Source organism: Magallana gigas, chromosome 3, assembly GCF_963853765.1.
Source record: "Magallana gigas chromosome 3, xbMagGiga1.1, whole genome shotgun sequence".
Classification (NCBI taxonomy): Eukaryota; Metazoa; Mollusca; class Bivalvia; order Ostreida; family Ostreidae; genus Magallana; species Magallana gigas.
In genome coordinates, this window is record NC_088855.1 from 43,580,341 (window position 1) to 43,603,759 (window position 23,419).

A 23,419-nucleotide genomic window follows, 5' to 3' on the forward strand; every position below is an offset into this window, starting at 1 on the left:
TAGGACCTAAGGTAACCTCTGGTCTCGAACGAACATTCCACTAAATTTAACCCCCTGTCTCTCTAAAATGACTGACTTCCAGTAAATATTAATCTTGTAAATATTGTCATAAGATAACCGGATGATATCTCCCCATTGATATTACACATAAGGTGACCCCTGGTCTCCCTACAGTGGATCACTTCTGATGAATCTCAATATTGTAAAACTGACACTAGGCAGATGTTAGGTAACTTTTGTAACCGTATTGATTAACAAAATGATTACGACATTGTTTTAGGACGTAAGGTGACCTGTGGTCTCCCTATGGATATAGAAAAAAAGAAAGTAGATTTACATTCTTATCTTCACTTGTAAAAGAGTTCCATAAGTGCTCATTAATACACTCATTTTGGAGAACTATTTTCGGGGACCCAAGGTCCTAGTTGAGCGTACGTTTTATCCTTCTGCCGTTCGTCCTGCATCGAAATAGTTAACCATGCCTATAAGGAACATCAGTGTTTATCTAACGCTCGTGTTTTTCGTGACTTTAGGTTTGTATTTTTTAAAGCATAGAACTGTTCAATAATTAGGGGTACCAAAATTCATTTAAAACAAAAGTAATATCATCTGGGTGTTTTCTACTTTCGGTATCGGTACATCCCTTATCTGTTTTGACACATTGGTTATAGCTCTACCCATGCTACTGTATATGGACGAAGAATCTAACATACAGTTTTGTTTATACATTAAATATCATTAAAACCTGTCCCCTACTAGGGGGAATTCAAAAACTATGTTCGAATTACCTCAACTTATTTTTTTTTAATCTCAGAGAGGGAGAGAGAGCAAACCCTCTATACAGTCTTTCAACAAAGTGCAGCATTTTTTTTTAAATCACAGATTAATTCATATTGCATGTAAATATATACTTAATTAAGTTTTTTTCTAGCATTGAGTAAACTTAATGCATCATATACATGAACTGTTTGTTGGCTTTGCAGTTATTTTCTTTGTGCAGTCAGAGACATAAATAACAGAGATTGGCAACTGATCTAAATCTTGTGAAATCTCGCAGTCCCTTTGTAAAGTATTTGCAGTTTAAATCAGTATATATCTTTCTAATCAACAATTATTTAGAATTATGAACAGCTTAAACCTAGCTATTTCCAAAACATTCAATACATTATATTTTCATGAGTTTATGTTTTCTAAACAATAAGAAAAGAGGAGTTTTAGGAGGCAGTTGGCTACCTGTCTTCCGAGATTTCACTGATGTTTTATAGCTGGCCAATATATTTTCTATATTAATATTAATCTAAAAGACTTATTTTTTCAATTTTTTGTTTCAAAAATGTCTTAAATCTATACACATTTTTCATACAATACACTTTTGGTTTAAGATCATCATCTCAGTTTACTAATATGTAGTTCTCAAAGTAAGGTTGGTCCCGAACATTTTTCAACAACAAAACACGCTAATGGCGGAGTTGCCAATCTCTGTTATTTATGTGTCTGGTGTAGTCAAACATTCCTTCCCCGTTTAATAATAAGTTGTCTGTAAATTTAAGACTCATATTAAAGTATACTCTATACTTCATAATGTTCTGAGAATGGATATATCAGAATTTAACACTTAATGCAAGGCCATTGTTATTATACTAATACGTACCTTATCAAAAAAATACTTCAAGATTTTTAAAGAAAATTAGCAGCATGCAATTTTTCCCGCAAATCCCTTGGATTATTGCACATATATGAAAAAAAAACCCATTGATATGTTAAATAAGTACTGGTATAAGATAATGTTAATGGAAATTTAATGCTTTTTTTACAAAGTGTTTTATGATTCTTTACTATGGTTTAAATAGAATTTGTTATGATTTGTATAAACATACATGATTTATGACTCTAAAGAATTTTCTTTATTCCCTTAAAATATGGTGGAATAGAGTTTCAATGTTATGTAATGTTACATCTATTTTATTTTATTTACTTTTTTGTCCAGCTTGTGCCCAAAATAGGGAAACAGTCACAGGATGTATAGCCGGCAATGTTACCATGAAGTTTAAACCTGCATTGTTAGATGGCAAAGAGGTGAAGGCCTACATATGGAACAAGTTCCGGGGCGTAAACATAGATCCAAGCTTTGCCAAGTTTGAACCAGGCGCTTCGCGAGAGTTTGAGATATATTATAATAGTGAGCACCAGGTTCAGAATCGATTAATCCACTATCCCGAGGAGCCTGCTACGTTATACCTCACGAATTTAAAGAAAAGTGACAAACAGCAGTACAACATAGTTATCAGCTATGTAGATTATGTTGGAACACCAACAGAATGGATCATAGACCTAGTAGTAGAAGGTATGTTGATTACGTTGGAACACCCACAGAATGGATCATAGACCTAGAAGTACAAGGTATGTAAACTATGTTGAAACACCCACAGAATATATTATAGACCTAGATGTACAAGATATGTGAACTATGTTGGAACACCAACAGAATATATTATATACCTAGATGTACAAGGTATGTGAACTATGTTGAAACACCCACAGAATATATTATAGACATAGATGCACAAGGTATGTGAACTACGTTGAAACACCCACAATATATTATAGACCTAGATGTACAAGGTATGTGAACTATGTTGAAACACCCACAGAGTATATTATAGACCTAGATGTACAAGGTATGTGAACTATGTTGGAACACCCACAGAGTATATTATAGACCTAAAAGTACAAGGTATGTAAACTATGTTGAAACACCCACAGAATATATTTTAGACCTAAAGGTACAAGGTAATGTGAACTATGTTGAAACACACACAGAGTATATTATAGACCTAGATGTACAGGATATGTTAACTATGTTGAAACACCCACAGAATATATTATAGACCTAAAAGTACAAGGTATGTGAACTATGTTGGAACACCCACAGAGTATATTATAGACCTAGATGTACAAGGTATGTGAACTATGTTGAAACATTCACAGAATATTTTAGAGACCTAAAAGTACAAGGTATGTGAACTATGTTGGATCACACACAGAGTATATAATAGACATAAAAGTACAAGGTAATGTGAACTATGTTGAAACACCCACAGAATGTATTATAGACCTTGATGTACAAGGTATGTGAACTATGTTGGAACATCAACAGCATATATTATAGACCTTGATGTACAAGATATGTGAACTATGTTGAAACACCTACAGAATATATTATAGACCTAAAAGTACAAGGTAATGTGAACAGTATATGTATCTCTTTGTCCATCATGGGAGAATTAATATTTTGCAGTTTAGCTGTCGTTGGCTGATGTTTTGCCTACGCATCTCGACATTTCATATTATTTAATAGAGAAACCCTTTCAGAAGTATTTAGAGTAGTTGCCTTTTGGAATAACTTTTAAATTAGATGGTTTACCATTAAATTGACATCACATTGTTGTGTGTGGAGCAGAATAACATGGCAGTGTCAAGACTTGCTCAAACCTCTGCAGAGGAAAGGAAAATTAAACCACTTAAAATTGAAAAGCAAAATAATTGTTCATAAACAGGGTGCAGCAAAGATTTTCAAAGAGTATTTGACAGGTGAGAACATCACCTTTCGTTAATGAAAGTTCCATGTAATAGGGAAAACAAAGCACAGATTTGTTACTGACTGACTACAAACAGTTCCAAGTAAGTGAGTAACAAACCTTATACGTATTTATGTAACTGCATTAGGCCTCATCTATTTGGACGTACATCTTACATAGCCATGGTGATTAGATCAGTTTGGATAAAACTATCAAATGTACCGGTATACAACTTCAATCCAAGTCAGGGGAAAAGTAACATCAGATATGCAAGTCACTGCATAATAACCAAACATAAAACAATGAAGTAAAATTGCAGAGAATAAAATGTACTGAACACATCTAGTACCAGTAGTGGACCGTGAGTTGTAGGAGTGCAGTCATGTGTAACGAATGTGTAAACTGTCATGCTCATATACATATACATGTACATCGAAGATACTGTATTGTTAAGGTTAATTTCATTGCATATTATATTTCCCTCCTACAATTGGCTTTGCCTTTCTTGAGTTTGCCCAGACACAGAAATAAATATTCTTTCTAATAAATACAGTTATTTAAAAATTGTTTTGAAATCACCCAGTTTTAAACATGTTAAATTTGCCTACTGACGAGAGCGAAAGAGGTGAAAATAAAAGGGAGTGAATATTTCTCTGTATACAGTAGGTAATCATTAGAATGATATATATACACAACTATTTATGAGCATGATGAGTGGATAGACACACAGCTCAGATTTTATTCTTTAAAGTATTTACTGCATGGCTCTAGATTTACTTTTGATTAATAATATTATACATATATTACACGGCTTTGAGGGCAACTTATCAGAATATTTGCCCTGAGGTGACAGAGTGTTATGTCGTTGATGCCGAAGGCAGTCCGATATGTTGTACTCAGGATACTGAGGAATCTGATCATAATTAGAAGAATAAAATAAATAAATTTCATGACTTTACTCAATATTTGTTTCTATTCAGTTCTTAGCCCATCCAGATCTGTATATTTAACAATAAAGGGAAAAAAGTTGTTAAAGCACATGAGTTCCTCGGTCCCTTGGACTTTGAGCCATCTAGAGTCACCTGTATCATGTGTATGTTATAAATATAACATTTTGAAAAAAATCAAAATTAGTTTAAAAGAACATATTTACCCCATTTACCCTATTAACAAGGTTTTAACAAGCTTCATATCATTCAATCGATGTAAGATGGTTAGTAGAATGTTGATGTGTACTTTCAATAAATACTTTTAGATAATTTTCTAAATTAAGCAATTTAAGTAATTTAGTCCCTCCGAATAGCAGACACTGTCCTGACATTTTGATTTTCGAGGAACTTTCTATGTTTGCTTAGCTAAATTTCGAACCTGACTGACGTTATTAACATTTAGATTTATCGCACGCGAGGGTGATATTACAATTTCGAGAGGGCAATATAACTATTTGCGGTATGACTCAGCAATTTTCAGAGCATAGGAATAAAATAATCTCATTTGAGAAATAATGAAAAAAATATCTAAAAATGTTACATATAGAAATATGTAATATACTGTTTGTGATATTTACAGATCTATGACTTTTATTTTTGTTTTGCTTTCCTGGCCTGCTTTAATAATTCTTTATGCCAAATAATTTTACGTATTTGCAGGAATTTTTTTTATAGACATTACTAAATTTTACATAAATGATATATATATATATAAATTATTATATATACAGTATGTAGTGCATGTACTATACAAATCGTTTTTATTGTAGATGTTTGTTTTGAAAAACCAAAAGAAGTGGGCAAGTGTGCAGTAACAACATGTTATACAGGAGACAATGGAGTACTGAAGGTAAATTGTTCTCACTTCATCCTTGTGATAGTTATGTGAACCTTATTTTATTTTTGAAAAGTATGTGTTGCTTAATTTTTGTTTTGAAGACTGTGAAAAAATGAAAAATTAATAATTTAAAAGTATACTTAGTATTTAATCGCCATTTTAAATGAATTCTTATTTTGTCCACAAAAGTCTCAAACTAGATAGGCTTAAGTTCACCAATATATTTTTCCTTGGTGAAGCAATTTAATGTGAAGCAAAGCTTAAGCCTGTGCTCTTAAGTTTTATAACTATGATTATTGTAGCTTTCCAATTTCACCTCTTTTTGTGTTTAAAATTTCCGAATTTAAGCTTCAGAAATTTTTAGATACTCTCATTTTGTACAGATTGCATTTAATTGGCTGCGCATTTTCTCTACATGAAAAAATGATTTGAAAAGACCCTGCTATAAATTTCCTCTGTAAATTTAAACCTCTGTCATGAAATAGTTATGCTAAATTTTGGCACTTAAATGAATGTGAGACTGCCAGACTAAATGAAAGATAGCGTCTCTTTGACTTACACATTCTAATACTGTAAACCAACATTTATTTGCCAGCGAGAAAATTACGCAATATTGGTGACAGCTTTGTCTTCACGAATAGTTCTCATCGCGAACAAGCCCTTACTCACAGTATGGTTGTTTTAACAACACGGGTCTAGGCTTACTTGCAAAAACTAATTGTCGCAAACCAGTTTATATTCAGTAAATCGCGAAATAATGTCTTTGCGAACATGCAGTAATCTTCTCATAGTAGCTGTATTTACCAAGTATTTTAAATACAATCAACGGAAATTCATGCAGGGAAAACTCATCTCTGTAAACATGCCTCATGATTAGAATTGATCAAGTGATAGTAAGTTAAAGCACACGTTCATTTTACAGTGTATTTAACTGGTGGAGCTCTACTTATTCAGTACTTAAGAAACTGAACATTGAAAGTAACCAGGGGTTAGTAATATGGTGAATTATAATAATCAACAGGCCAAAATATACCGTTTACAACAGAGAATGCAAGCACAAGAAGAAAAAGTTTTTACTTAGTTTAACTAAAGGAGCATGTCTGTTAATGATCTCCTTTTAATGTAAGCTTATAAATTTATAGCTGCCCTTAAATGTAAAACAATAGACAAACATGCACTGACTATGTATCAAGTCTGTAAAAAAAAGTTGGCGTCCTCATTATCCTGTGAAGATTCAAGAAAATGTAATGATTGACCTCTACCTTATGAAAATGACTTTGTACTTAATTATTGATAACTTTGTATAAAAGTAATTACCTAAAGTTGCAGCTAAAAGATTAACATTTCCCATAATTAAAAGAATCATGCCCATTTTCAAAATTTATTTTATTTGATTTTGTTATTTAACAAATCAAACACTCACTGCAGACTTTGTTCCATTGATCAACATCTTGGGAAGGAAAGTTATTAATAGATAGTTGTACCTCATTCTGTAGAATATTTACTGGTTCTCCAATAAGAAATATCTTGTTTAAGTACCAGTATATTTAGTTTGGTCAGGTACATTTCATGTACATTATATAAATAGTGCCTGTTTGGGAGGGTAACAGTTGAAATTGACACCCCAAGAAAACCATTGTCAACCTCCGCTTCGCGTCGGTTGACAATGGTTTTCGAGGGATGTGAATTTCAACTGTTATCCCACAGGGGCCATTAGCCCATGCATTTTAACATTAATTTCAATGTACTGTATTTATGGTTACATTGAAATTAATGTTAAAACGGGCTTTGCCCCTGTGTGTTATTCTCCCAAACAGGCACTATTTATTTTATTATACTGAATGTTTTAATTTTAGAGAAATTTTTACTGCTTTTATATAGAAATGACGTAAATTCTACGGCGAACCTAAGTAAGCGCATAATTTACGCGCATGTAACAATTTGTGTTACCAGTTGCTAAGTCTGTTGCTAACACTTAGGGTAATAGAACGGATTATCAACTGCAGCTAATCCAATCAGATTTCAGTATTTAACATGAAAGTATAATAAAATTAATTGAATTGAGCTTTTATGACAAAGAATTGAAGTTTGTGCATTAGTTACACGTACCTGACTGTTTTTGGTTCTCTGTTAGACCCCAGATGGTGCGAGGCAGACAGTGATGGGATATAAACTAGTGAAGGTCTGTGATGATGCGACTTCAGGCAACTATTCATGCTGTAATGCTGCAGGAACCTGTCTTGGTCAACCCTTACAAGAATCCACAGGTAATCATGTTTACTCTGTAATGTTTATCTAAATCACCTTTTATACCTGTCCATATCCAAGTCTTATGGAATACAGAGTTATGTGGCTGTAAACCAAGTAATAGGATGTGAGAAATGGTTATGGATTAGATTCGAACCCAAGCCCTCTGAATTTCTAGTCAGGTGCTCTACCCACTGAGCTATCTGGTGCTAGTATTCGAACTCCTCCTACCATTTCAAGCATTTAACCAAAGTCTATCTGATGATTAGCTTATTGTTATAATCATACTTAAATTTTGTTTGACACATATTCATGAATGTCTCTTGCAGGAATTCAGGGGTTATATGCTGTAAAATGGTTGATATGTCATACCGTATAACCGATAACTTTCGCAATCTTGCTTCTACTTTTTTTTGCGATCTCTGTCAAATAGCAAAATATTGAATACGCAGAAATTATGTCTTGTATTATTTTCGGAATCCATAAGAAACTTTCAAAATCACAAAAATTGACTATGTAAATTTAAAATGCTACATATTTTCCCCATTTTCGCAATTGTTGTGACACACGAAGAAAAAACGTATATATGGTACAGTACAGTGCTTTCACTTTTTAAAAACTACGGTAACTTAGATTTAAGCCAGATTAACTGCTTGTGTTATCATCCCAATAAGTGGGGACTTCCAGGAAACACACAGTTTATCATTTGATACTTCCTGTGGGAAATCACATGCAGAACTATTATCAATTTTGTTTAGTCGATTATTTGAGTAACAGAAAGGCATAAACCAGCGTTAATTATATTCAGAGCACTGTGTACATGTACATTCATTTGTTTATGTAAACCAAACCGGAATAGATGGTGTGACGTCAAAATAATTAATTTTTTTGGTTTTTAATACAATTAAAAGAGTTCTACATCATGTCAGCTTCCAGTAAATACGATTTCTCCAACTTCAAACGTTCATTAAAGCTTAAATTACGTATTTTATTTTCAAAACAGCATGACCACATGTGATAATTTACACCACTTTATTAAAATAAATAAATTATGTTTTAGACTTTCCTTCCCCTTTAAGTGTCAAAATCTATTTAAGTACTTAAATACCCCCCACACTCTCCCCACCCCCACCCTTACATTTCATCGAACACTATTAATCTGCTGTCCTTTTCCTGGCCTGATCATCAATAACATAATGATTGTGTTTAACTTGCTAAAAAATTGACCAGAAAACACTGACATTATTCTGTATCTTCCTGCTGGGCCATTCATACTACATGTACACTTAATTATAACACATTGTATTTTATTGCTCATTAAATCCTCTAAACACTGCAATTTACAAACTGATGCATATCTCACTTACAACTCAATTACTCAGCTTCCTCGGTCAGACAAGCATGGTGACAGTTTGTATAGGCACATTACTAAGTGAGAGAAACAAACAACTATCATTGGTCATCACTTCAATTAAGTCTTCCTGCTTAAAGATTTGCTACAAAGCGTTGTTGTTTTTTTTTTACAATAGGGACTTAAATATAAATAGCTGTCTTTTATGATCATTGATTCCTCCTCAACGAAGAAATATTTTACACCGCATTTTTGCACTTTAACTTTCATTTCATAGTTTCATGGGATTAAACATTTAAAATGTTGAAAACGAATTATCAATTTGTACATAATATAAAGGAAACATACTGTAAACGTATTATATTTAGCGAATACGATATATTTGGCGGAAATTAGTTTTTGAACAAGTTGGTGTGGATTTGAATTAGCGTATTCCTGAATGTGACTATTCTTGTACATATTTGCATGGCATTTTGCGAGCTAATTGTATTAGCATAAGCTGCATTCTGCCAAAAGCGCTAAATAGAATACAAAGCCAAATGTAATACATTTACAGTAGTTTATCCATGATAGAGATTTTTGAAATTAAACCACGTGGAACAATGCAACAGACTTTTTCAAATATAAATAGAGCCATACAATTGGTTGCATGATCATGATGATGGAATGAGTTTAAAAACTGAAAATAGGACAAACTTTAAGAAAAGCTTATAGGCACTCATTGAATTAAATTATTGGATTTTCTTTTGAGCAGATTGAAAAACAGACACAAATTCAAAAGTACAAAAAAAATAACAGATTTTTTTTTTTGAGAAAGATATGAAAGTTTTTTTTGTTTTTTTTAAATGGTTTAGGTTAAAACTCTGTAACGCTCGGAACGCTTGCCTTGTGTTGAGAACAAAACAATGTAAAGTTTATAATTTATTCAATCATAACTAACATGACACAAACACACGTACATATAACAATGCCGTTCAAAAAGAAAAATCAGACAAGTCTCAACCCTTGGGACGATGGCAAAATCGGAACAATTACCGACACAATATTATAATTATATCCTATACGTAAAATCTCCCGATAAAAATAAAACTTCAAGGCTCTCGATAAAATACGAATTAATATCTCCGCTACTATAGTTACAACTACTAGTATACAGCGAAAATATTCCCTAACTCTCTATAAATCGAAATAACTAGTACTGAACTAGTAAATATGAATTAAACTAGCACTATCACTAGTAATAATAATTAATTGAACCCTATCACTATAAATGTACTTCAGTCACTTAGATACTGAAATAGTACGCACCTTATAATATGCTGCAAAATTTGTGTGTACTTCCCGACACACAACAAAAAGGAGAGAGCACCCGTTTCTCAGTGTCCCTGGTATTTATAGAGTGCTAAAAGCAGACGACAAATTACAACCAATAAGATAAGTTAATCCCATCCCGTTAAAAAGATTATCCAATCACAGTTAATCCCCATCCCGTAAGAGAATCTAGCTATGTCTAACTTTGCAAAAAAAAGTGGGGGGGGGGGGCCCTCCCCCTCCACTCAGTTCCGATGCCTATGCATTGATTATACATGTTATTGCTCTTTAAGGTGGAATATCCCTCTGATAAGAGAGATAACTTCTGTAGAAAATAATCTCACTTTGTTTCTGTTAACTCACAATTATTAAGGTATGTAGCAATAAGGGAAGCAGTGCTGGGCCACAATTTATGTTGGAAGGCGACATTTATTTAATATCCAATTATGAAAAAGAAAGGAAATTTGAACCAAACGAACTAAACCCAAACTTTTGGCAAGTGAAAAAAAAGTAAAGACAACTTTCACAAACAAAATGTAAGAAGCAAATTATATTTATCAAAATTTTAATGAGGCAGTATCTACATGTATACCCCTTCCTCTCCCCCAATGGATTAATTTTTTTTTTTTAGAAATATTACTAAATTTTATGTACTAGTTCAGTACATGAACAGTACGTGTTTGATGTTTTAGGTCAGAGAATTTTGGCTGAAATTTTGCTCTCTCTACCCATTTATAGCTCGTTCACAAAGGTGAATGAATTATAATTGAGAAAAACGTGACCAAGACTGTTGCAAACTCTAGGCTTAATTATCATCGTTTGAAACATAACATTTCAAATGTTTAAAATTGAATATGGGTTTTCTTATCCGAGAGAGCAGATATGGGACAACAAAATTAAACAAATAATAATATTACATTTTATTCAAGACAATATATCCCTATAATGAGATCATACCAATTACTGGAAGATCATTCATTTGATCCCCTTTTAGTGTCATAACAAAATGCTCTCGCGACTGGTTTACACTTTAAGCATTTCTAAAACATATGGATCCATTCACATGAACTATTATCTTATCCAAATTTAAAAACAGAAATCATTTCTGATTAATTAGAAACTGTGGCAATTTATCAAGTACTGTATGTGAAATATGTATGTAAAATCTTCAAAAGTCTATGATAAAGAAACATAAATCTTGCTAATTGAAGCAAATTTTGTTACAAACCTATGCAACAAAGTGCTATTCTGAACTAAAAAGCACTGCTTCATTATGTTTTCTAATATGAATTGGCAATGTATATAACTATATATTATTTTCATATACATTTAATATTTTCAATTTTACGCTGCGATGGTAAAATTTTGCTTTTTCTATTCACTATGTCTAGTTTTCATCATAACATGATTAAACACATTATCAATTTTTGACAAATCTAGCAGCGCTTCATCACTTCAACTTTGTTTCATCTGAATCTATTGATATTGACTTTCACGAAAATCAATATGAATTTTTTTAAAAAAGATATGGTAAAATTGATAGCAGAGGGATATTACACCTTAACATATCACATGACAACATTTTTCATTCGAGTGTATTCATTGATCAAGTGAGTGAGGTTATTACACGTACACGAAGCACAAGTTCACGCCTGGTAAACAACAATCGTTTATAATGTGGAAGACCAATTAAATTTTTGAATTTTTTTAATTTGAGCGCCTTGAGGTACAATTTTCCTCTTTCACATATAGAAATTTTTTTAAATAAAATACAATAACTATAGCTAGTACAATGTAGTTGAAGACGAATATGTACATATATGCATATTCTCATATATAATATAATTGTTTTATAAAGTGAGGGGGGCAGAACTAAAATAAAGGGAATAGGAAGTTAAGAGTGTATCCCTACCAAAAGTTTAGTTTTATATCCTGTATAGAATCTTATTTTTAGTAAAAATGGTATTTCATAAGGGTACAATGTTAAAGATTAAGTGTAGGAAAATAAGTGTAAAATTTAGATACAGTTTATTTTATGGTATTCTTTTTTGTTTTTCTACCAAGAGGGCCATGTGGCACAATATCCTTTGAACACCCATATAAGGCCATTGTTGCTCAGGTGAGCGATGTGGCCCCATGGGCCTCTTGTTTGGAATATAGGGCCTCCAGCAGAAATGATAATTTTCCTGAAATTTTTGCTAAAATTTGAAAGAAATTGATAATTTGAAGGAATCAAACAAATATTTATAGTTTGAACTATTATTCAGTTATGATTTGGATACAGTAAGAAGTTGAACACATATAGTGACTATAAAAGTAAAATTTAAGTCAAAGTTTAAAAATTCTTGCTTTCCTGGTAGCTTCAAAGGCTAGTGCATAATGAACACAACAACAGATGTTTTAAAGTTTTAGAGTAATCAAATTATAACGTAAATAACAAAAATTATAGTAATGTCATCTTTTCAAAACTTTGCATACAATTAGACATACATTTAATGTCTCATTTAAAAGTAAAACAAATAGGTTTAGATCTAAAAAATTTGAGATATAGCATAAAATAAGCTTATTATGCCAAAATTGGAGTTAATTTTTTCTTAACTTCTATGAAATATAAGCTAAATATTCCAAATTGTTTTGCCTCGGACTAGAATGTCGCGACGTCATTGGATGAAACGCGTCACGTGGTTGCCTTACAAATTTCTTTAAAAGGCAAGCGTCAAAATTTATAGCGCAACATGGCGGACGTAACGTTATTTGAACTGATTTTCTACACAAACGTTTGTTTACATATCAAACTTTAGGTCCTCGACAAAACAAAACACTTATTAGGTTTGTTACTGACTGTTTAAAGAAATTTGTGAGGTCGGTAAAGTCCATAGAAGGCTCGGCTCCGCCTCGCCTTCTATGGACTTTACCGACCCCACAAATTTCTTTAAACAGTCAGTAACAAACCTAATAAGTAATAATATATGCATAGAAATATCAAAATATTGTTTAAATGTGTTTTTTAGAACATCATGAATACATGTATATGGTAAAACACAAACTATCTAGAAGTTTGGTCTGCGCTAAAATTAGGAAGCTAAAGTAACAGTACTCTAAAACTAGTTAGTTATGAAAAATTGTTCATTTCCTTCTTGAAAACCTTCTGCCACAAAATATAGTCGCTTACTAAACCCTGTAAAAATGCATTTTTTAAAACAATTTTATTCAGTATAGATTATTTGGCATTGTAAAATATAAATATACTACTAGAATTAATATGTGATGCTGAATTTTCAGACTACAGGTGACCCAAAATGGGTACCTAAAACCTAAGGAGCGGACCTCTTTATGTGTCAAAATTCACATCCACTAATGAGGAGAAAAAATACGCGAAATAAATACATCGTTGACCTAAAATGATATAACTTTTTGCGCTTCAAGATACAATTATGCATAGAATATTACTGTTTTAAACTTACATCTTCGCATTTCGTCAGCTTAAAGTACAATTTATTCGGTTAAAAACCAAAGGCATTTATTGAATGCATAAAATGTATGATTATAAAGATTTTAAAAGTTAAAAGACGCATGTCTTCTTTCATCTTAACAAGAAAAAAAATCTTTTAAATCTCATTTAAACGTGGGAATGGCTCGGTGTTTATACTGTGGTTTCATTAAATAACATGTATATTATCTAGTTTAACTTCATCATCTCTCTTTAATATATCCTTAAAATCTCTCATTGATAAAACTAGAAATCTGACGTCTTCTGGAAAGGACTACTTTCCATTTGATCTCCGTAATGGTGCAAAATTAAATATAATTTATGAGTTTGGTCTAATTAGATCGCTTTTATATTTTTACATCCTTTAGTTTTTTTATTCATGAAGGTAGAAAGCTACCAAATCATGCTTCTAAAACTAAAACGTGTTCAGCTAGTAGCTGATATGGACTTCAGGTTAAAAGTTGAATGAGTTTTGACTTAAACATAAACATGAACATTTTACCCACATTTTTCTTTCCCTAAACAGGAACTTTCAAGTAATTGCTTGTAATTATATGGAATCTTCGTTTTAAACTTTTAAACATTAACTTGTTTTGTTCAGATCGGTAAAATAGTATTATCAACATGATTATTAGAGTTGTGCCGAACTAGGTAAAACAAGGAAAATAGTTTAAAAGCTTTAATGATTGCTTTATATCAGTTATAATATGCATTTTTTAAATATGGGGATATCTTAATTTCAAAAACTATTATTTTTTATTTTATTTTTCTTTCGTTCTGCAAATAACCATTATCCAGAAGTAAATATATAAAACTAGTGTTGTCAACGAGTACTCGGTTAACTGGTTAACCTCCAAACGATGCGAATATCGGATAGTAAAACTGGTCATCGGTTAATGGGATAAAGCATTTAACATGGTAACTTTGTGGAAAACATCTATGGCATAAAATGCATAAAAACACATTTCCCTTAGTTTGATTACCGTTAGACTTGATCTCGTGGTTAGCAAATAGAATCGGTTTGTTTCAACCTGCTCTTACATCTTATAAACCCGCTGGGGATCGTAACATAAAACATGCTAAGATTTTGACTTAAGTAGGGTCATAAGTGAGACTTATGCGGAATCTTAGGACCTGCGTAAGTCCTACTTAAGTATGTCTTACACCGTAAAACAAAGCATAATTAGCAACGACTTAGCTACGTCGTGCTTATGTTAAAAAGTAATATCAAATTGCTTTTTTGTCGATTTTGAATTTACTGTAATAAAATCATTATCTTAGGTTAAAGGGGCATGGTCACGATTTTGGTCAAAAATTATTTTTCCAATTTTAATGTTTTACAATGCTTCAGATGATAGGCAACCAAAATTTTGAGTGTCATTTGTGGAGTTAAATGCGAGTTATGGAGCTTACAAAATTTTGTTATGTACACAAAACTTTACATTTTGAGTGTTGATCCTAAAATGAATGTTTCAAACAATAAAAACTATTTATTTATTCTTAACATGAATAAGAAGATATTTAGATTAGCTTAAAAAAGATTTTTTACTTGTATATTGAACCTATGTAAACAAAAACAGAGCACGAGCCTTGTTTACATGACAAGGAATTGTGAGTCCTGTATCTGGCTTATTACTCTATGACTGACTCTTAAATCTTATTTCATCATAAAAAATGCATTCCTAAAGCATAGTAAACAATAAAAACAAATAATAGAATTTGACCAAAATCGTGACCATGTCCCTTAAATATCTTCTTCATTTATAGATACAAGTGCTTGATAACTTTAATATTAGATGGGACAGAAGTAAATGTGCAGACACAAAATTCTAGATGGCATGAGAATATATACAATGAACATATGTATTTAAATTTTTTAAAAAGCTCAAAGCAATGGATCTTGGGCAATGTATTCAGTCCATTGTTGGTACGTCTTTGTTTTGACGAATATTCACTACAATGTAGTTTACTCGCTCCCGAAGACTGCCTGCGACGTAAAATCGCGATGCCATTGGAACTTGATAGTATACATTTATTTAATGCTTGAGCAGTCAGTAGACCAGAATATTTTTCCCGAGGTGGAGGGAACAGCTCATTATGATCTTTTGCCCGAGGCCATCTGTTATTGACTGTTCAGTCAAATAACTGTTTTATTACCTAATTCCCTTTTCTAGTTAGTTTTCAGGGTTTACAATTTGCATATTACAGATGATCTCTTACATGCGCCAAACCTGATGCACGCATTAAACATCTCCCCTTAATATTAGTTTACACATAGAGGGGGGAGTCTCCGACCCATTAGATTATAAATAGTCATTTACCTTATATGAGACTTTAAAACTGTTGAATAGTTGATACTCAATATTGCAAATAACCAAGTACAAAAACAGCGTAACGTTACGATACAATCCCTGAGAACTAACGAAATGGTGTAGATCGTGAAGTCAAAGTAAATTATGAAGTCATAACGTATGATGCACAAAAAAAAACTTTCTAAACATCGCTGTGAAATCAATCCGAAGTCTTAACATACCCGCGTTCTGAATGACGACCAGCGGTCCAATAGATCGAAGTCTATTGACCGGCGGTCCAATAGATCGAAGCCTATTGACCGGTGGCCTAATAAATCAGTCTATTGACCGGCAGTTCAAAGTAGACGCAAATATTTAATTTGTAATAAAATAACAAAATCCCTTTGATTAGGTGATAAAATAATGTAGTGGATTTCTTTTTTTTATATTTTGTTCTACATCTTACCACCCCAATAAGGCAATTCTCATACTCGGACTATAATTTCTTCATCAAGTCGATATATTTAAATGGGGCAATCGTCGTCTTAAAAATCACTGAGGGTTTTTTGTCGTCAAACGTCTTTTTTATCTAAACGTGTTTAAATTTGTATAAATTGGTCATGATGTTACAAATACAACTAAGTATCTCACATTATATAAATAGTGCCTGTTTGGGAGGGTAACAGTTGAAATTGACACCACGAGAAAACCATTGTCAACCGACGCGAAGCGGAGGTTGACAATGATTTTCGAGGGGTGTGAATTTCAACTGTTATCCTCCAAAACAGGCACTATTTATTTTGTTATACTGAATGTCTTAATTTTAAAGAAAACATCACTGCTTTAAGATAGGAATAACGTGAATTCTAAGGCGAACGATACGCGCATGATTTTTGCGCATGTAACAATTCGTAATGTTACCCGTTGCTAAGTGCGTTGCTAACGCTGAGGGTAATAGAACAGATTATGAACTGCGTCTAAACCAATCAGATTTCAGTATTTAACATGAAAGTATAACAATATCCTATAACAATTGAACAATGACCCCCGTAGAATAATGACACCGGGGTCATTTTTCGACGAAGAATAATTGGATTTTTCTGAAGAAAAAAGACCCAGGGGTTATTTTTCTTCATGTTAACCATGAAGAAAAATGACCCCCGTAGAAAAATGACCACCCCCCCCCCCCCCCCGCCCCTCTGTAAACAAGAGTAAAAATTGGTTACCCTGTATCCAAGATACGACTTTGAAATTACTTGAATTTTCACCTCTGTTCAACTGATTTTGAAGTTATAAAACTGAACTTGTAAATAAATCGTTGTATATAGTTTTTCATAGCCGTAGCAAGCACACACAAAAACATTGCCACAAGTTGATTGTTAACAGTTACATCACTGCTCTCGTCGACATATGGCGGGAAATCACGCTAATAAAGAAAAAAAAATCATACGCAATGAGAATATTGTGTGATAATTAATGAACAATAATCATAAGAGAATAATTGTTGAAATAATATAAGCAATATTCATTGGTGAATGAATTGTCAATCGAAGAATGATGCATGTATATATTTTTTGGAAAAAGACTAAGGAGGCAGGTAACCTGGGAATATGAATACTTCTTATTTACATTTCTGGGGGATAGTGATCATTTTACGTTAGTTTTGTTTTCTTCTACGTAATGCATTAACATCGATATTCTAAACATTTATTGTAATGTTGAATTTGTGATCATGAATAGACTTTATTCTTTAAGAGCAAATGTGTGAAGAGTACCTGACAATATTAAATCTTAAATAGATAATAAACACTGATCGATTATAATGAGACGAGATTGTTTCTAAAAGCGTTGATAAGGGGTGCGGGCTCATATTAGGGGTTTATATCCCCCTTGATTTTGATCACACGATCTTTACTGCATCCAAAGTTGTGAATGCTCATACAAACTATTGATGCATTTATCATCTTGATATTAATTAAACTATACCGATGATAAAGTAAAATATATTTTCTGTTCGAAAACTCTCACTACTTTGACGATTTTCCTGGTTTGCCGTTAACTTCTACTTGCGTAATGGCTGCTGTTCGTGACCGCTAACTTCAGCTTGGTTATTATGCCTAACAGTGGAGTAAACTTCTATAATTTTGGTTTCATCATTGATTTTGGGTGATGCACTTGCATAGCCAGCAGTTTGTAGTAGGGGAAAATCGTCAATGCAAGTATGATTCATGAACAATATCGAGTCTACTCTTTCATCGCCAATAAACAGAATTTTGATTTATTGTGTCTTGTATCTCGATATATTTTAATGAATTGTCACTCGTAATAATGAGATACATGTAAATGTAATCGTTAAGATGACAATCATACCCCGATGCAATAAGTCAGTACCTTGTTATAACGGAAGGATTTTTATTTTCTAAGATATACCCTTCTTTCACTTTAAGTTTATTTGAATATGCATTATAAATTTTGTTACTTTCTGTAAACTGCAGTAAAAATTACAATATTGTAAAGACTATTTCACAAATAATAAAAAAAAACTGAAAAACTTTAATCTATAAGGGGGTTATTATTCTACAGGTGTCACTTTTCTTCATGTAGAGTGTGCTCATTTTCATTGAGCTTAAAAAACGCTTGCAGCAATACAATAGAAAACACCACTTATCAAAGCGTTTTAAAAATTTCTAAGTGCAGTTTGACAGCATGAATGATGGACGTTATCCTGGGGGTAATTTCAGGCACGTAGCATCAGGGGGGGCCTGCACCCCCCCCCCCCCCCCCCCCCCCACTTTTTCTCGCAACAACAATTTATTTTTTTAATTTACGTATAAAAATTTGAATAATCAAGGAGTTGGACCCCCCCCCCCCACTTTATTGGGAGTATTAAAAAATTGATATGAAAATAAGGAAATAAGGATTGAAATTGAAGTTATATACTACCCCCCCCCCTCCCGGTTTAGGATTTTGAAGATTTTGGGAAATACCTAATTGTCTTTATTTTTTGGATGAGTCTGGTACCCCCCCCCCCCCTCCCCACTTTCAAAAATGATGCCACGTGCCTGAATTTAGCTAAATTATCAATGTAGTAAATAGTTTCTCAGCACAGTGATGTGCTATATTTAGTTAATATGAAGATGTACACGAAAAAAGCAGAGGCAAGGTTTTTTTTCAGGGTGTGGAGACAGCATACATCGGAAATCTTTAAATAACAACGTCATATTAGATATATTTAAAATGCTGCAGTTCAGTTGCAAATAAATTTTTTAAAATTAGTGTCATACCATTATATATTCATTTTAATTCCATTGAGGAGGTTTAATCTTAAGGCAATCGTCTGATCAACCAGAATTTTCTCTGTTTCCGAATTCAACACATACAGTTACGATATTAATGTCTACTGCTATGTCAGTTGACCAGGAAAATGAAACTAATGACTATTATTTGTATTTGTGGTATTATACTACATTTATGTTAATCTATACTGGCTGTCATATTTATTTTGTTCCATTTACATGGAAATAAAATCTACATATACATTCCAAATTAACCTTAAATTTAAAAAAGCTTAAATTCTGTAACAGTTGTCGATCAATATCCACAATCATTACACCTATAAGATACATTTTATTAATAGGCCCCTATATTTAAAAAAACGTATATGCTAGGAAAGGGGAAATCTATTAAATTCATGTTTTGGTCCTATTTCTTAAAGTTTGTTGTTTGAAGACCTTGTGGGAATGTCTTAATGTAAAAAATATATATATAATGTTGGCATTAATAAAATTGTTAGTATATGCATTCGTTTGTTATTATCTAATTCTCTACTGTATAATTTGAATTTTTCTTGGACTAAAACGCTAATTTAAAAAAAGCCAACCTACCCACCCTATTTTAAAATTCAATGAAATAGAAAACACACATAAAAAATTATATATTTCTATCTACGTTGTTTCTTCTATTACGCCTTAAACAATTATCTTTTTATAGTATGTTTGACATGAATATCATTAACAAAGCCGATGATTTTTTGTAGACTTGGAGCTTAAGAAAAGGCATGGAATCTTATCCATATAACCAAAAGAATGTGATCAAGACCTTGTGTTCTCACAATAAGGATGTTTTTCTTGATACCTTGAGGAGAATTATCAAAGAAAAAAGATTTGAAGCCGATTATGAGAGAGTAAATTTAGGAGTTAAAATAAAATGTAATGGAGAATCAATTTTGCATAGAGTATTAAAGTACAAAGATTCTGTTACACTCGAATTTGTTAAAAAGTTTGCGGGGGAAAAACCTGAACTTTTAAAAGAGCTTAGAGATTCAAAAGAAGTTACGGAATCGGAAGTTAGCAACTTTCGGGGTCTATTTCCCCTGCACGTTGCAATAGTCAACGGATATGCTGACGCCGTTGAAGCAATTTTAAAAATTGCTGCTAAAAATAACATCACCCGAGAATTGCTTTGCATCCGTGCAACGGGTAAAAAATTCAAGAAGACAGTTTTAATGGGGCAGCTTCCATTGAGCGCCGCTGCTCTTGCTTGTAGGAACGAAGAATTTGAAATATTAGATATACTATTTAAAAATGATGCTATATATACTATTGCAAACCAAAACCAGGAAGGTGACACTGTATTTCACTCCTTGATCAAATATGCAGATATTCATTCTGATCAAATGCAGCATATTGAGCCCACATTCACATTCATTTGGAATAAATTTTCCGAACAATGCAAAAAATCGAGGTCTACGAAAGTAACAGATATTCTTTTCTGGGAAAACAAATCAGGCATGACACCACTCCGATTATCTGCGAAACTTGGAGTCAGTGAGTTTTTTAATTATTTAATCAATATTGAAGGTGTCTACTGCTCTCCAAACATAAAAGATGGTCTCTTTGACATCAAGAAGTACGATGTAACTGAATTTGATCGATTGATTAGCCATACAGAGAATTTGGAAGAATGTCAAAAACAAAAAATCTCAATTTTAGAGAGTGTTTTCGATTCAAATTGTACTCGTAAAGAAGCATTTCAAATTCTGAATCAAGAATTAGTAAAATTAATTCTGGATAAAAAATGGCGCACCTACCAGAAAGTCCTCATTCTTTGGATGTTTCTACATATTATTTTCATGTGTTTTTTAACAACGACGACAATTGAAAAAACGAGGCATTATTTTCTTTCCCAGAACAATGAGACCACGATTTCGTTTGATGTTGGAGAGTTTTCTACAGCAATAGTTTATATAGAATTGTTGATATTTTTGGTGGGCGGAATAACGTACCTTTTCTTCTTTTGTTTGTGTTTCAAAGAATTAGTCAGACGTTGTAGAGCGGAACAAGGAAGTCATTACAATTCCGGAATAATATTGCATAATTTAGACTACATTGTGTGTTTATTGTTCACGTCTCTTGGTGCATTAGTAGAATCCGTCCTCTTTCCTCTCAAAATTCACTGGGACTATCATTTAGTATTTGCATTCATATCTGGCTGGTATTTTATGCTGTATTTCTCTCCTTTTCGAAAAGAAATCGTTTCTTTTACATACATGATAAAATCAGGGTTTTTTGAAGATTTTGTTCCCTTTGCATCTGTTTATTGTTGTCTGTTGATTTCGTTCACAACAATTATGTTCATGCTTTTCCATGGCGCGAATGATGTAGAAGACTTTGATAGCTTTGAAAGTTCCCTATTAGCGATGTTTAAATTAGGAGTAGGTTTGAATGACATAGGGATGCTGAATCAGGCTAGGATACCATGGCTTGCTCACACAATATTCGTAGTGTTTGTTGTTCTTTCATTCATTCATTTGTTCAACGCTTTGATTGCTGTGATGTCACAGACCTTCTCTGGGGTTCATGATTATAGAAACTCTTACGCTCTATACAACAAATTAAGAATGATAGAATTGTTCGAAGACATAATTTTATTCAGGGTAAAATCAAAATACCCATTTAAACCTCTCTTTAACCGGGCAAAACATTGGAATAAAGATGATGATGACATTGACGATGAAATATCAATCGTTAACAGAAGCGTTAGAACGGATAGATTTAAAAATGGAAAACAAGAAAGACAGGTGCGCTTCTATTCTACAATGGAGCTGGATGACCTGGAAGACAATAGAGATGACAAGGAAGAGAAGAAAAAGAAAATGAATGACACTATGTCAAAGCACTTGCTTAAACAAAGAGGAACTAAAAGAAAAACTCCAAATTTAAAGAAATCCAGCAAAACTAATCCCGAGAAAGATATGATATTCGTAAATATCCAAAAATGTAACAAATCATCTCAATATCCAGAAGGCATTACACTTCCTAAATGGTAAATTAAATGCTGTCAAAGCGGCGTGGTCACGATTTTCTTAAAATTTTACATTTCCATTGTTAATATTCTGATATGGTCGACTAAAATTTTTGTCAATTTTTCAGCTATATTATCTGATACAGAGCTCATATGTTTTCGAAATCTCACCAAAGCTTTTGTTGTAAATATATGTAGTATATGCTGGTAAAAGCATTTTTGTCATAATGTTTTTCTATATACAATATTTTTGTGAACATGATTACACAGTTTCTAGTGTTATCACTTCTTATCTTGATTTTTCAAATGCACTCTTTATCAAGCAATCTAGATGTAAACAAACACATGGCTCGAACCATGTTTACATAGAATAAATTTATGGGCTCTGTTTACAACGAATGGTTAACGTTTGAATGGCCATTAGAAATACCGAAGTTAAGAATTGTGAACATTAAAAATAGAAAAGCAAAACTTTTTAAACAAAAAAAACAAAAACCCATGTCCCTTGATGTCCAACGTAAATTCATCCTTGATTTGCAAAAAAAAAGATTTTTATGTAAATATTCTATCTACGATAATGAGGTTATTCATTCACATAATTGTTATAAAAGATGGACAAACTTTTAAAAAATATTTGTTAAATTTATGTTATGTATATGTCTTTTTGCTATATTTTTAAATATGTCACTATGATTTATTTTGTCTCTTTCATACATTAAGTGTCAATGTGTTACTTAAATATGTGATTAATACATTAAATGTCAGTAAACTGTAAAAAAAAAAAAAAAAAAAAAATAATAATAATAATAATAATAATAATATTAGCATAATAAAATTTTGTACATGAATGTAATAAGCTCGCATTATGAAATACATATATTTTCGTTAAAACGATATTATGACATTTCGTAATTACGAGACCATTTCTCATTAGTTGAATAATGCTCTTTTCAGATACTAACCAGTGTATTCTTGTTTCGTCTTTAATGATTGTTTAAAATGCAGAAATTTTATAACTTAT

General features: G+C 32.3%; 1 protein-coding gene and 1 long non-coding RNA gene across 3 annotated transcripts in view; one reads left to right on the plus strand and one right to left on the minus strand.

Moving 5' to 3' along the window:
• Window positions 1-21,325, minus strand: part of LOC117680693 (uncharacterized) — a 38,715-nt gene extending 17,390 nt beyond the window's left edge. Inside the window, exon 1 of the long non-coding RNA XR_004595634.2 lies at window positions 21,185-21,325. This is a non-coding gene — a long non-coding RNA (uncharacterized lncRNA). The remainder of the gene's footprint in view (window positions 1-21,184) is intronic.
• Window positions 363-23,166, plus strand: LOC105341844 (transient receptor potential cation channel subfamily V member 4). Of its 2 annotated transcripts, XM_034442989.2 has the most exons (5): window positions 363-533; window positions 1,988-2,344; window positions 5,338-5,417; window positions 7,540-7,672; window positions 20,132-20,354. In XM_034442989.2, the coding sequence occupies exons 1-5, from the start codon at window positions 479-481 to the stop codon at window positions 20,170-20,172; spliced, it is 666 nt and encodes a 221-aa protein (XP_034298880.2). In that variant the 5' UTR covers window positions 363-478; the 3' UTR covers window positions 20,173-20,354. The 2 variants fall into 2 exon arrangements, with proteins under 2 accessions (XP_034298880.2, XP_034298879.2); XM_034442988.2 differs by lacking the exons at window positions 363-533; window positions 1,988-2,344; window positions 5,338-5,417; window positions 7,540-7,672 and adding an exon at window positions 17,354-18,314 and having other exon boundaries at window positions 20,132-23,166.
• Window positions 23,167-23,419: the final 253 nt, after the last annotated feature.